The following is a 15,071-nucleotide window of genomic DNA, read 5'->3' as shown; positions in this document are numbered from 1 at the left end:
CCCAATTAATTCAAAGCTCTCTCTCCTGGGCAGATGTCTGGCGATGCAGCAGCTCTGCTGAGTCCATGGGCTCCGTGTCATAGACATAAAAAGCGACCCTGGGACAAACTGAAATCTCAGCAGCAAAAACTTTGTAGCCCAAATCAGATACAAATAAATGTAATGTTTTATAGTGGGGGAGGAGAACCCCTTCCCCCTCCCTCCCCTCTCCCTTCAGTTCCTAGGAGCAGCCATGCTCTCTTGCAGAATCCGACGCAAACTACAATCCCCAGGCTCCCCGCAGCCGACGCAGATCCCACGCTGCCCCCTCTCGGCACCCTTTCGTGCCCGCAGCGCTCGCAGCAGCCTCTGACGGAGAAACCCGTAAGAAGAAAGCACGCGTGGAAACCCAGTCGCCCGGCGCTGGAAACTCTGGCCCCGAGGTGGTCAGTCTGTCTAGCGCCCGATCGTCCCGCCTGAGCCGAGCTCCCGGGGCAGCGTGCACTGTCCCTTTAAGAAGCAGTCCGGCCCGGCGGGGGCTGTGGCTTTAAAAGGCTGCGTCCAGCCCGCCTGCCGGGCACTCCGGTAGAGGGGGGAGGGGTGGGCTGGAGCTCCTGCTGTGGCTGTGGAAGGAAGGATTCCCTGGTCCCCTCGCCTCCTCCTCCTCCTCCGGTTGAAGGGAAGACAAGATGGCTGAGCTGGGCAAGGGAGTGAGTGCGGGGAAGCTGGCCAGCAACATGCAGAAGAAGCTGACCCGGGCGCAGGAGAAGGTAAGCGACTGACAGCTGGCTACCGAGGTGGGATCTGGGCTACTAGCTAAAGGGAAGCCCTTTCTTCCTGTCGGATTTGGTTCCTTTAGAGGTGTCAGGGGCTCTTCTGTCATTTTGCAGATAGTAAAAGACCTTCTAATCTTTGGGGGGGGGGGGTGGAGGGTGATCGTGTCTTTCGGGGGGGGGGGGGGGGTGGAGGGTGATCGTGTCTTTCGGGGGGGGGGGGGGGATCGTGTCCTTTCCTGGTGTAGATCTGCTGAGCTGTGGGTTTTGTCGGTGCTTTTGCCATGATTCGGATTATGTGGGATCTTTCCAGCTGTTTGGTTTGATGGTCAGTGAATGAGTTTTATGTGGCAAGGAAAAAAACTTTTATCAAATGTAAAGATACAGATGGTATTGTCTCGGAGCACTTGTCAGGTATACTCATCGTTTCCCCCCACAGCACAAAATGGGGAGGTGGGGTGGGAGGGGACAGCCTTTGACACATCTGGCCTACAACAAATCTGGGGTTTTCATTTAGACGCTTTACAAAACCTAGCTGTAGTGAGACCAGGAACTCGTACGTTTGATTTTCAGCATTTTATTATATTATTCTTTCACATCTCTTGTAGCCCCACTTATAGGGCCTGATGCATAACGTGTGTAGCTAACTAACCTTGTATACAAAGCCTAGTGCACGGTTGTGCATTATGTAGAAATGAGGGTTTTTTTTTTGCTCAAGCTCTGTGAAAAGCCTCGGTAGACGGTGCACACACAGCACGTTAAAATCCGCAGAGTGGAGGAGGAGTGGCCCACTGGTCAATTGTGGTTGCAGACCAGGGGAACCGGGTTCTATACCCACTACTCTTTACTCGGTAGTGGGCTCAGATCCTGGGGAACCAGGTTAAATAAATTCAAATACAAGCATTAGCTAGTCTGCATGGATGCACAGAAAGACAAGGATGAGTCCAACACTGTAATCTAATCCTATGGGCACAAACTGCATGGAGAGCAAAACAAAGTATCAGTTTACATCCCATGCGCTGGAATGTTAGTCTGGTGAACTGAGTTAGATTCCCACTGCAGCTCCTGGTTACTCTGGGCAAGTCACTTAGGGCCAGATGCATCAACCAAAGGTTAAAAAATAAGAAACGTAAAAGTGCTTAACGATTTAAAAAAAAAAAAACGAGGAATGCACTACAAAAACACTCCAGAAATGTTCGGAGCGGTATTGCAAAGTAGGATGTATCACAGCATCGTTAAACCCGTCGTTAATCAGCGCCTAAAGCATGTGCAGAGCAGCCAAGCGTTATACTGGCTGCTCTGCGCATGCCACAAATCCTCCATTGCCCCAGGTACAAAATAAGTACCTGAATATATGTAAACTGCTTTGAATGTAGTTGCAAAAAACACCTCAGAAGGGCGGTATATCAAGTCCCAGTTCCCTTTCCCTATTTGAGAGTCTACATGGAATTTTGCTACTATTTGAGATTCTGCATGGAATGTTAATGTTGCTATTCCACTAGCATCATTCCATGTAGAAGCCTGCCCTTGCAGATCAGCAACGCAGCTGCGTAGGCTTCTGTTTCTGTGAGTCTGACGTCCTGCACATACATGCAGGACGTCAGACTCGCAGAAACAGAAGCCTGCGCGGCCGCATTGCTGATCTGCAAGGGCAGGCTTCCACATGGAATGTTGCTAGTGGAGGAGTAGCCTAGTGGTTAGTGCAGTGGACTTGGATCCTGGGGAACTGGGTTCGATTCCTACTGCAGCTCCTTGTGACTCTGGGCAAGTCACTTAACCCTCCGTTGCCCCAGGTACAAAATAAGTACCTGTATATAAATATATAAACCACTTTGATTGTAACCACAGAAAGGCTTCCATTAGGTATATCAAGTCCCATCCCTTGTTCTGCAGATAAATACCTGCAGGAAAATTTTGTGTGATGCTGGTATTTATTCATATAAGACTAGATTTTTTTATGCCACTGAAAAACTCAGCAGAGGAAAAAAAAACACACTTAGCGCTATTCTATAACTTGCGACTAAATTCAGGCATGACCATTTACACCAACTGAAATCTAATGCCCACTCCTAACTTAGGTGCAGATCTGGCGTATTCTTTTAACAGTGCATGTCATTTCTAGGAATTTCCATGCTCCGCCCATGGCCGCACTCCTTTTGAGATCCATGCTTTAGAATTGATGTGCAACACTTGACAGTATATGCTTAAAGTTGCATGTGTAAATTCTAATTAGTGCCAATTAGGGGGAGAGGAAAGGGAATGGGACTTATATACCACATTTCTGTGGGTTTTCCAACTACATTCAAAGCGGTTTACATATTATGTACAGGTACTTATTTGTACCTGGGACAACGGAGGGTTAAGTGACTTGCCCAGAGTCACAAGGAGCTGCAGTGGGAATCGGACCCAGTTCCCCAGGATCAGAGTTCGCTGCACTAACCACCAGGCTACTCCTCCACTGCTTGTTATTAGCCAATTTATCAGTGCCCATTGGTTTTGTTAAACAATTTTAAGTTGCCTGTTCTGTTTGCCCAAATTTGCACGCTCAACTTTAGTCTCCATATATAGAATCTGGGGGAAACAATGTTTTTTTTCTGCCCAGAACTGTGCGTAGAACCATCACATCCAATCTGTTGTAGCTACAGCAAACAGAAGAAACTGGCGTTACATGCTGAGACCCTACTGCAGAGGAAGGACCCAGGGCTGCTGGGGGAGGGGGAGGCACTGGCAAGCTTCTTCTTGCCGCTTGCTTCCAATGTTATCTTCCCCTGCTTCTGAATGCCTCGCAGGATCCAGTTGATTGCATTAGTGCATATCGCGTTAATGCAGTCATCTGGGTCCTGGCACGGACAGACAGTGGGAGCAGGCTCGCAGGAAGCGGCTTGCTGGCGCCGGGCCCAGGTCCCTCTTTGTAAGCAAAGACAGAAAGGTAAGGGGGCGGGAGCGATGGTGTGAGTGAGGGTGGGGTGGCTTACGGTGGTCCAGTTCTGGTCGGGCTGTCTCTTGGAGGCCCTGGAAGGAAATCACCCTTCTATGCCTCTTCAGACCTATTATGCTTGTCTTAGTTGGTACATCTCGGGGCCAAATAACTACTAGACTTATTACCACTCATTTTAATATGCTGGTGTCTTTTGTGCGTTTTTTTTTGCAGGGCTAACTTGTGCACAAAATCCTTTTCTGCATTACACCCAAAAACTTGTGCGCACACACACACCCCTCACTAATCATGTGCTTCGGCCCGCGCTAGCTTTCAGAATTGGCTCCAAGGTTTGAGGAAGAGTAGATTGTAAGCTCTATTGAGCAGCGACTGTCTCTTTGTGTCAGGTGTTCAGCGCGGCGTGCGTCTGGTAGCGCTATACAAATGTTAATAATAATAAAAGGGTCAGCTTGTTCTTGCAGGAGGGTTAGTGAGGATTTAATACCGTTCTTCCCTTTTCCTGTGAGCAAAGTGACCTGCAGCTTTTTTGGGCTTCCGTGAAGAGGGTGGGTTAAAAAAAGAACTGAAAAAGACAGCTGAGGGGAGGCATGCTGGAGACAGTAATGTGAAGGACTGTTGACAAATGTGTTATCGGCATTCATCAGATTGTGTATGCGTACACAATTTGTTATTTTATGCATGTGGTAGAATTCCGTCATATATGTCGATGCATGTGCATGCAAAGTGATGCATGCCAGTTGGGCAGACTCATGTGTGCCTGTGTCTGGAGTACTTGGCCTCTTTGCATGCTATTTGCCAACAGCGTTGGGGGGCAACATTTTTTGCGTTATGCTTGCATTAGGAAACGGAGCGCTGACCTTTAGACCACAGCTGTAGTGTCAAGGTAACTGCACTGACCCCATAATATCTTGACAGTGTTATATTGGGTCTCTAGAGTAATATATAATCTCTCAAAAAAAAAAAAAAAAAACTCCCAACGCAAATCCAAACCTTGGTTTAACCTTTAACCACGTTATAAGAGATCCCGTGTTAACACGAGCTGTGTTTTGGGGTCTACAGGGTAATAGAGGATAACTAGACGCATTTGGTTTTTGTATATCCCGACACTTCTGCTATTGGATTCATTTCCTCTTCCTTTCCTTGGGGCCTTGAAGGGTTCGCATAGGTTAGGGGTAAAGGGCAGGCTCCATCCTGCAGGATTGGAGAGAACTGCGTAAAAAGGAAGCCACACATTATGAGTAATGCTGCAACGAACTGGGCCTGAAGGCAGACACTAGTAAGCCGGTTACATTTTTAACTGATTTATTTTTACCAGCACCCACATTGCTTATTTGCAAGTCAATCTCAGCCCCAGTCTTTCATCTGACAGCTAGGGAGGAGATGTAGAAAGTGTTTTAGCTGCTGTAATCCCCCCCCCCCCCCCCCCCCCGTGTCACTGATGATCTTCAACCCCCCCAGGATTCTCTGCCAGCTGCAAATACTCAGTTTGGACCACCTCTGATGTTTGTGAAACGCCTGAGACAGCAGAATCTGCAGTCTGTCAGGGCAGGAAACAAAAAAAATCTCTTGTTAGATCCTATGAGGCTGCAGACCCTCGGGCAGGTCGCTGAGGTCCCCTCAAGGATTTGTAGGGATAGGCAGGAGAGATAGAAAATGATTGTTGCCATGGCAGGTAAAATCATGGAAATGACTGTGCATATTTCTCACCAAAAGACTACCTAGATTTTGTACGCATAATTTTGTGTGGTGGGCACCTGTAGTCTTCGAGTACAGGACGATGATGTGTTTGCACATCGATCCTGTTCATCTTTTTTAGGTAGTTCCAGTGAGGGAACCTGGATGGTCTCTCATTCCAGGCCTGCATTCACCGTATCGCCTGTATGAATTAGGGACAGAGAAAAGTACCTGTATATAATGTGTACGGCGCTGTGTACACCTAGTTGCGCTATAGAAATGATTAGCTTAGTAAGTAAATTAAACTGTTGCACTCAAGGGCATTCGTTGTCTAGAAAATGAATACTCCCTGTCATCAGTTCACAGACTGTCTGTTAAAAAAGGCTTTTTGCATTCCTGTTGTCTTGGCACATGAGGGAAAAAAAACAACTGAAAGTCCTTAAAGCAAACACATTCACTTTATAGCCATGGCCACTGAGAGACTAGCCTCCGCTCCCCCTGCCGCTGCAGTCTGCGGCCTTACCTGCCTGCCTCCATGGCTCCGGGCCCCCTGCATTCAAGGCGGCAGTCGGAAATCGCCTCTCTTCTGGCCTTCCCTCCTCGTGTCCCGCCCTCGTCTGATGTAACTTCCGGTTTCCGTGAGGGCGGGACACAGGGAGGGAAGGCCCCAAGGGAGGCGATCTGTGACTGCCGCTTCGAATGCAGGGGGCCCGGAGCCGAGGAGTCAGGCAGGTGAGACCGGAACTCTAGCGCCAGCGGCCTGACCCCGGCACTGCCCCCCCCCCCCTCTCGGCGGCCCTGTTTATAGCTTGGCTGTTCTGGGCATTTTATTTTTGCAGAGAATGTATTGGGGGTGAGCAGGGTGTTGCTCGGTTTTAATGCCCTTCAGAAGATTCTTCCATTTCCTGTTCCTCCGTCTGGTATCGCCTACAGTGTGACTGTGGCAATCACAGGGGTCCCCTTCAATGGCTGAAGCACATCGCGTTGTAACAGACAGCAATTCTGTACTTGAGTTGGCTAAAATATAGGTAAACTTCCCCAGGAGTAAAAAAAAATAGAAACAAATTACAAAATAGCATGTGAATTATTGGCTGTTCTGTGAGCTCTTTCTTACCCTCCTTCCCTTGTGTAGAGACAAAAAAAAAATGTAGTTTAAAAATCTGCTTCTATAACCTGTAATACAGTCACAGCGTAAACAGATTCCCCCCCCCCCCCCCCATTTTACTTCCTATGTCTGTACTCTTTTGGAATTGTTTTGTTTGATTAAAGATTGTGTATATGGAACAGAAATAAATACATCATTGGGTGGCTTATTCCAAATGTAAACTACTCTCCGAAGAGCACGTTTACTGATACTTGTAATTTTTCTTTTTTTTTTTTTTTAATTAATGTTCAAATGTTCCCTTTCATCTTCTTGACTTTGAAGGGGACCTGAGTGGTTGACTTGGGGCATGTCTTGTAAGAAATATAAAGGGGGGAAAAAGGTAAGGTCTGAAATGGTCTACCAGTGGAGATGGTGGAAGCCACGCTTTGAGGGTGGTGGTGGTGGTGGTGTGTGTGTGTGTGTGTGGGGGGGGGGGGGGGTGCAGTTCTTATGTATCAGTTTGTCAGATTTTTGTAGTTCTGTAGTAGAGAGGTGTGGTAGCCGTGTTAGTCCACTCTTAAAGGCTATCAATAGAAATCAAACAAAATAAAACATGGAAAAGAAAATAAGATGATACCTTTTTTATTGGACATAACTTAATACATTTCTCGATTAGCTTTCGAAGGTTGCCCTTCTTCGTCAGATCGGAAATAAGCAAATGTGCTAGCTGACAGTGTATATAAGTGAAAACATTCAAGCATTACTATGACAGTAAAATAGATACCATTGGAGATTCTACATGGAATGTTGCTACTATTGGAGACTCTATATGGAATGTTGCTACTCTTTGAGATTCTATATGGAATGTTGCTACTATTGGAGATTCTACATGGAATGTTGCTATTCCACTAGCAACATTCCATGTAGAAGGCTGCGCAGGCTTCTGTTTCTGTGAGTCTGACGTCCTGCACGTATGTGCAGGACGTCAGACTCACAGAAGCAGAAGCCTGCGCGGCCACATTGGTGATCTACAAGGGCCGACTTCTACATGGAATGTTGCTAGTGGAATAGCAACATTCCATGTAGAATCTATAGAAATCAAACAAAATAAAACATGGAAAAGAAAATAAGATGATACCTTTTTTATTGGACATAACTTAATACATTTCTTGATTAGCTTTCGAAGGTTGCCCTTCTTCCTCAGATCGGAAATAAGCAAATGAGGTAGCAGATAGTATATATAAGTGAAACATCAAAGCATTACTTTGACTGTCTGACAGAGTGGGAGGGTGGGGGTATGCATGGGGACATCAAAGCATTTCATTGATATTCTAACAGAATGGGTGTTGGTAGGTGAGAGGAGGGAAATAAACAGAGAAATACAGGTTATGTTTTGTAATGAGTTAGAAAACCCAGATCCTTTTTAAGTCCTGTTTGTTGGGTGTCAAAATATTCAATCATTCTTATTTCAAAGGTCTTACGTTCCTGTATTGTTTTAAAATTACCTTTCAGTATTCTTACTGTGAAATCACTGGTGCAGTGTTCTGGTCTTGTGAAGTGTTGGCCCACAGGGGTGGGGGCCTGACTGGCACTGGCTATTTTCATGTGATGTCTGTGTAGATTGAATCTTGTCTTAAGCATTTGGCCTGTTTCTCCAATATAGCATCCTTCGTTACATTTCTTACACTGAACGATATATACCACATTGGAAGATGAGCATATAGTTCTGTATAATCCTCAATAAGATTCTGAAGCCACATTTGTTTTAACTGCTGCACGACTGGTTAATTTCACAATTTTCAACAGTTGCTTTTCCTTGGTGGACAGTTTTCTCTGTCCATCTTCAAGGGCAGGGCCCGGGTCTGTTTTTAATATCTTTGGCACAGTGTCATCTCAAGCCATGGCTTGTAAAGTCACCCAGCACATTCTCATTTGGTGTTGAATTTTGAAAATGTTGCCAAGTTAGTTGTCTGATGCCATCTTGATAAGCTGCAGTGGTAGGGGAGGCACAAAAGGAGTGGCCTAGTGGTTAGAGCACCGGTCTTGCAGTCCAGAGGTGGCCGGTTCAAATCCCGCTGCTGCTCCTTGTGATCTTGGGCGAGTCACTTAACCCTCCATTGCCTCAGGTACAAACTTAGATTGTGAGCCCTCCTGGGACAGAGAAATATACAGAGTACCTGAATGTAACTCACCTTGAGCTACTACTGAAAAAAGGTGTGAGCCAAATGCAAATAACTAAATAAAAGGGGCTTTAAGAGGGTGAGGCTTTGAATAATGATGTAAGAGTCCATTGGTGCCAGAAAAGAGGAAAAAAATACTATTTTTGTCCTTTATGGAACTAAAATGGGAACTAGTAACATTTCCTCGTTTCAAATGACAGCATCTCCCCATATATAAAGACCTTAGTTGGAGTTGTGGTCTTCAGCCTGGGCCTTCAGGTCTAGGTGCCAACACTTCAAAATGATTGGAATGCCAAACACAGTAAGTTACCCCTCCCTGGACACAGTGAAGGGAGGGGTAACTGCTCAATATTGGGGATGCTGGCACCCACAGAGCTGGCTCCTGTGGTAGAGAGTGGGCTTCCTGGGGGGGGGGGGGGAGGTCTGGTTAGTCCTTGATGGCAATGATACATTTGGATGTCAGCCCCAGGGGCATAGCCATGCCCAATTTTGGGCAGGCCAGAGCCCAAAGTGGGTGGTGATAAGAACCCCACCCCCTGCCTGGCATCTCTCCCTCCCCCTCCCCCACACACCCACCGGGTGATCGGGTATCTCTTAACTCCACACTCCCAACCCTACAGTATCTACTATGTACTTCAGTTCTTCATCGGCATCAAGCAGCGACTTGTACCTGCTGCACGGTGCCAGCCCCGAGCCTTCTCGCAGATGCAACTTCCTGGTCTCGTGAATGGGAACTTGTGTTGGAGGGAAGGCAGGGGGTTGGTGTGAGAAACGGGTATGTGTCATTGCAGGTAAAGAACTGAAGGATTAAAAGGTACCGGGGAGTTTGGGGATCGCTTAACTCCACTCCCCCATCACCTAGGGGGGGGAGGGGAGGGAGAGATGCTGGGAGTCTTCAGCTGATGGGGTTCCCTGCCAGCCACATCGCAGCTGTTCTGTTGCTGGGTGGGCCTGCACCCACCCAAGCCCACCTTTGTCTACGCCACTGGTCTGCCCTATCAACTTTGTGCTGACATGTTGACCACAGGTAACAGGGCATTGGGGTTTGATTCTGGACAGGGAGCATGAGAAATAAGTTACCACATCCAAGGGAGGCAGCAGGCCTGCAAATTCTCCACTCCCGACTCGGAGGTAGTGAGGAAAAATAGCAATACACTCCTTCGAGGCCCTGTAATTGGAATACTTATGCAGTTGTACAATGAAGGATTATCTGAACTGATCCTCCAAACCAGTGCTTCCCGAACCTGTCCTGGGGAGCATAACAATATATCTTAACCTCTCAGTTCTAAGCAGATTACATCAAAAGAGGCTGGACATTACCAGGAAAACACACCATCAGAAAGAAAATTGCCTCATGAATATCCTTACCCTCTAAAATTAAGGACATATTTGCTAAACACATTTTGACTTGTAATTTACAGCAGAAAGTAATAAGGCTAAAACACCAGCAAGTTAGATTTTCAGGATATCCCTAAATATGCATGAGACAGAATTGCATGCCTATTACCTCCATTATAGGCTAATCTGTGTCATGCATATTTATTAGGGATATCCTGCAAACTCAGCTGGTTGGTGAGGTTGCACAACAGACCGTGGTAGGCCAGGTGCCCTTAAATACAACTAAAGATCAGACAAAAGATGTCAAATCAATAGTGTCAGGTACTAAGCATCATGCAAATAAGAACAACAAACATACTCTGAAATGTCTATATGCAAATGCTAGGAGTCTAAGAAATAAGATGGGAGAGTTGGAATATATTGCACTAAATGAAAAATTGGATATAATAGGCATTTCTGAGACCTGGTGGAAGGAGGATAACCAGTGGGACACTGTCATACCGGGGTACAAAGTATATCGTAATGATAGGGTGGACCGGACTGGTGGAGGGGTAGCATTGTATATTAACGAGAGCCTTGACTCAGATAGATTACAAATTCAGCAGGACACAAATCACACCTTTGAATCACTGTGGGTTGAAATTCCATGTATAAAAGGGAAAAAAATGGTGATAGGAGTGTACTACCGTCCGCCTCGCCAGGATGAGCAGGTAGACACAGAAATGATAAAAGAAATCAGAGACGCGAACAAAATGGGCAATGTGATAATAATGGGTGACTTCAATTATCCAAATATAGACTGGGTAAATGTAACATCGGGACACGCTACAGAGATACAATTCCTTGATGAAATCAAGGACAGCTTTATGGAGCAACTGGTGCAGGAGCCGACGAGAGAAGGAAAAATTCTAGACTTGGTCCTTAGTGGAGCGCATGATCTGGTGAGAGACGTTATGGTACTGGGGCCGCTTGATAACAGTGACCATAATATGATCAGTTTTGACATCGACCTTGAAGTAACTGTACACAGAAAGTCAAATACGTTAGCGTTTAACTTTAAAAAAGGAGACTATGATAAAATGAGAAGAACGGTTAAAAAAAAACTTAGGGGGGCAACTGAGAGAGTAAAAACTGTACAACTGGCGTGGACGCTGTTCAAAAATACCATCCTGGAGGCCCAGGCCATACATATTCCGCGAATTAGAAAAGAAAGACGGAAGTCCAAAAGACACCCGGTCTGGTTGAAAAGTGAGGTGAAGGAAGCTATTAGGGCCAAAAGAAACGCCTTCAGAAAATGGAAGAAGGAACCGTCTGAAAATAACAAGAAACAGCATAAGGAGTGTCAAAGCAAATGCAAGGCGCAGATTAAGAAGGCCAAGAAGGAGTATGAAAAAAAGAGCATTAGAGGCAAAAAAAACATAGTAAAATTTTTTTTCGGTATATTAAAAGCAGGAAGCCGGCAAAAGAATCGGTTGGGCCGCTGGATGACCAAGGGGTAAAAGGGGCGATCAAGGAAGACAAAGACGTAGCGGAGAGACTGAATGAATTCTTTGCTTCGGTCTTCACCGAGGAAGATTTGGGTGGGATACCGGTGTCGGAAATGGTATTTCAAGCGGACGAGTCGGAGAAACTTACTGACTTCATGGTAAACCTGGAGGACGTAATGGGGCAGTTCGGCAAACTGAAGAGTAGCAAATCTCCTGGACCAGATGGTATTCATCCTAGAGTACTGATAGAACTGAAAAACGAGCTTGCGGAGCTACTGCTAGTGATATGCAACTTATCCTTAAAATCGAGCATGGTACCGGAAGACTGGAGGGTGGCCAATGTAACGCCCATTTTTAAAAAAGGCTCCAGGGGAGATCCAGGAAATTATAGACCGGTGAGTCTGACGTCGGTGCCTGGGAAAATGGTAGAGGCTATTATTAAAAACAAAATTACAGAGCACATCCAAGGACATGGATTACTGAGACCGAGTCAGCACGGCTTTTGTGTGGGGAAATCTTGCCTGACCAATTTACTTCAATTCTTTGAAGGAGTGAACAAACATGTGGACAAAGGGGAGTCGGTTGATATTGTGTATCTGGATTTTCAAAAGGCGTTTGACAAGGTACCTCATGAAAGGCTACAGAGGAAATTGGAGGGTCATGGGATAGGAGGAAATGTCCTATTGTGGATTAAAAACTGGTTGAAGGATAGGAAACAGAGAGTGGGGTTAAATGGGCAATATTCACAATGGAGAAGGGTAGTTAGTGGGGTTCCTCAGGGGTCCGTGCTAGGACCGCTGCTTTTTAATATATTTATAAATGATTTAGAGATGGGAGTAACTAGCGAGGTAATTAAATTTGCTGATGACACAAAGTTATTCAAAGTCGTTAAATCGCGACAGGATTGTGAAAAATTACAAGAGGACCTTACGAGACTGGGCGGCTAAATGGCAGATGATGTTTAATGTGAGCAAGTGCAAGGTGATGCATGTGGGAAAAAAGAACCCGAATTATAGATATGTCATGCAAGGTTCCACGTTAGGTGTTATGGACCAAGAAAGGGATCTGGGTGTCGTCGTCGATAACACACTGAAACCTTCTGCTCAGTGTGCTGCTGCGGCTAAGAAAGCGAATAGAATGTTGGGTATTATTAGGAAAGGTATGGAAAACAGGTGTGAGGATGTTATAATGCCGTTGTATCGCTCCATGGTGCGACCGCACCTTGAGAATTGTGTTCAATTCTGGTCGCCGCATCTCAAGAAAGATATAGTAGAATTGGAAAAGGTGCAGCGAAGGGCGACTAAAATGATAGCGGGGATGGGACGACTTCCCTATGAAGAAAGACTAAGGAGGCTAGGGCTATACAGCTTGGAGAAAAGACGGCTGAGGGGAGACATGATAGAGGTATATAAAATAATGAGTGGAGTGGAACAGGTGGATGTGAAGCGTCTGTTCACGCTTTCCAAAAATACTAGGACTAGGGGGCATGCGATGAAACTACAGTGTAGTAAATTTAAAACAAATCGGAGAAAATGTTTCTTCACCCAACGTGTAATTAAACTCTGGAATTCGTTGCCTGAGAAAGTGGTGAAGGCGGTTAGCTTAGCAGAGTTTAAAAAGGGGTTGGACGGTTTCCTAAAGGACAAGTCCATAAACCGCTACTAAACGGACTTGGAAAAATCCAAAATTCCAGGAATAACATGTATAGAATGTTTGTACGTTTGGGAAGCTTGCCAGGTGCCCTTGGCCTGGATTGGCCGCTGTCGTGGACAGGATGCTGGGCTCGATGGACCCTTGGTCTTTTCCCAGTATGGCATTACTTATGTACTTATGTACTTATGTCCCCGGGACAGGCTTGAGAACCACTGCTGTACACCATCTGCTGAAGTTCCAACCATCACTGCATTAGCTCCCCTGCCAGAATCCTTTCCGGTACCAGTTTGCATCTCTGCTCTCTTGGTGGCATGGTTACACCAGTACACCCACATGTGAGCTTGCCACCCTGTCTTCCCTGGTGTTCTTCTAGCTAGAAATTGAGTAACATTAGTTTCCATCATATTACTCTGGTCGGCTCTGTCCAGAGTCCCTTCTTCAGGCCGATTAAACCAGCTCATTGCTTTCAGTAGCCTTAAAGTAGCTGTTCTGAACGGTTCTACACAGGGTCTGTTTCTAGACTAGCTCTGGGGACAGGTTTTCCTGCTCAGTTTTCAAGCAGCTGCTGAGTGGATAAGATCACAGCTACATTTTTAGCTGATGGCTTTGTTTGAAGGGGCTAAATTTGGGCTTGCTGTTTGTGCAGCTGGGGGGGAGGGGGGGGGGGGTTCTTTCCTGAACTCGGCCATTTAACCGTAAAAATGACCTGAAGCCATAAACCTGCTCTGTTTTTGGACAGGTTAAATGTGAGCTTGTGAAATTTAGGTAAATGTAAATGTAGCTGTTCAGTGGGGAGAGCTTTTAGAAAAGCAGCACTTTAACCAACCAAGTGCCGAGGTTAGCTGGTTAAAACCTTTTTTGAAAATTCTCAGCTAAGCCATTTTAACAGCTGTTAAAACCCATTTGTTCGTTGCCACAATTGGTTAATTCCAGATTGCTGTAAATTCTATTGCAATATTGTCCCCAAGTCATGAGGGGGAGAGAAGGGGAGGGGAGTGGGGAGGATGCTTGGGTAACTAAAGGGGGGGGAGGGAGGGTGCATTCAGATTTCAGGGAGCTTATCAGTCCAAGCTCTCTAATTTTATACCCTTGAGAATTGGAGGGGGATTATCGACAACCTCCAATTCACCACTTAGGGGCCGACGCACAGTGGCATCTGTTACATAACAGGTGATGTGGGAAAAATTGAGTCATAAACAGCGACCAGTGCACAAAGGGGATTGCATGCAAATGAGATCCACATTTCCTCCTTTGTGCATCGGTGGCTGTTTTTGACTCGAAGCTGTCAAATGCATTTGACAGCTTGCAGAAAATCCCTGGTGGTCCAGTGGACCTCTTCCCGACCCTCCCCCCCAGAACAAGAAATCTCTGGTGGTCCAGTGGACCTTGCCCCCCCCCCAGCAGAAATCTCCCCGGTAGTCTAGTGATTCTGACCCGACCCCCCCTCCCTGTACCATAAAATGTTGGAGTCAGGAGCAACACCTCTTGCCTCTGAATCCACCCTAGTCAAAATGGCAGCATCCAGCCCCTGCTTGCTGTATTCTGAGATGCACTGGGCAGGGCTAAGCACCGTAAAAGGGGGGGGGGGGGGGAAACCTCATTATAGTCCTGCTGAGTGCATCCCATGATGCACCAAGCATGAGCTGTGCATTGCCATTTTGGAAGCGGGTGGACCCAAGGCGCCTCCTCCTCCTCCCTCCTGCCTCCTACATAAATGTATGTGGGAGGGTCTGGGGGTAGAGAGAATCCCTCTAGACTACCAGACCTTTTTAGTTGCTAATGGGGAGGGGGGGGGGTCTGGCCTGGGTTGGGGGAGGGGTGGTGGGGTTCAGCGGGCCCATAATGACAGGTCCAGAACTGCCGTAAAATTTTGCACGTTAAATGTAAGCGCTCTGTTCACAGAACTGTTTGTTCATTACTTGGAATGCTCATTTTAATACTACTGATACCCTTGTGATGTATTTC

General features: G+C 46.3%; 1 protein-coding gene across 7 annotated transcripts in view; it reads left to right on the top strand.

Annotated features, from left to right (window-relative positions):
- The first annotated feature begins 554 nt into the window (after positions 1 to 554).
- BIN1 (bridging integrator 1) overlaps positions 555 to 15,071 on the top strand; it is a 258,711-nt gene continuing 244,194 nt past the window's right edge. For 4 of the 7 annotated variants that reach the window (XM_030210521.1, XM_030210522.1, XM_030210519.1 and 1 more), the window contains exon 1: positions 556 to 749. In XM_030210521.1, coding sequence (XP_030066381.1) covers positions 669 to 749 — 81 coding nt within the window. In that variant the 5' untranslated portion in view covers positions 556 to 668. Of the gene's footprint in view, positions 750 to 15,071 lie in introns of all 7 variants that reach the window. The other 3 variants (XM_030210518.1, XM_030210517.1, XM_030210515.1) reach the window with 1 other exon arrangement.

This window comes from Microcaecilia unicolor, chromosome 7 (assembly GCF_901765095.1).
Source record: "Microcaecilia unicolor chromosome 7, aMicUni1.1, whole genome shotgun sequence".
Taxonomy (NCBI): domain Eukaryota; kingdom Metazoa; phylum Chordata; class Amphibia; order Gymnophiona; family Siphonopidae; genus Microcaecilia; species Microcaecilia unicolor.
This window is presented reverse-complemented; position numbering and strand designations above follow the sequence as displayed.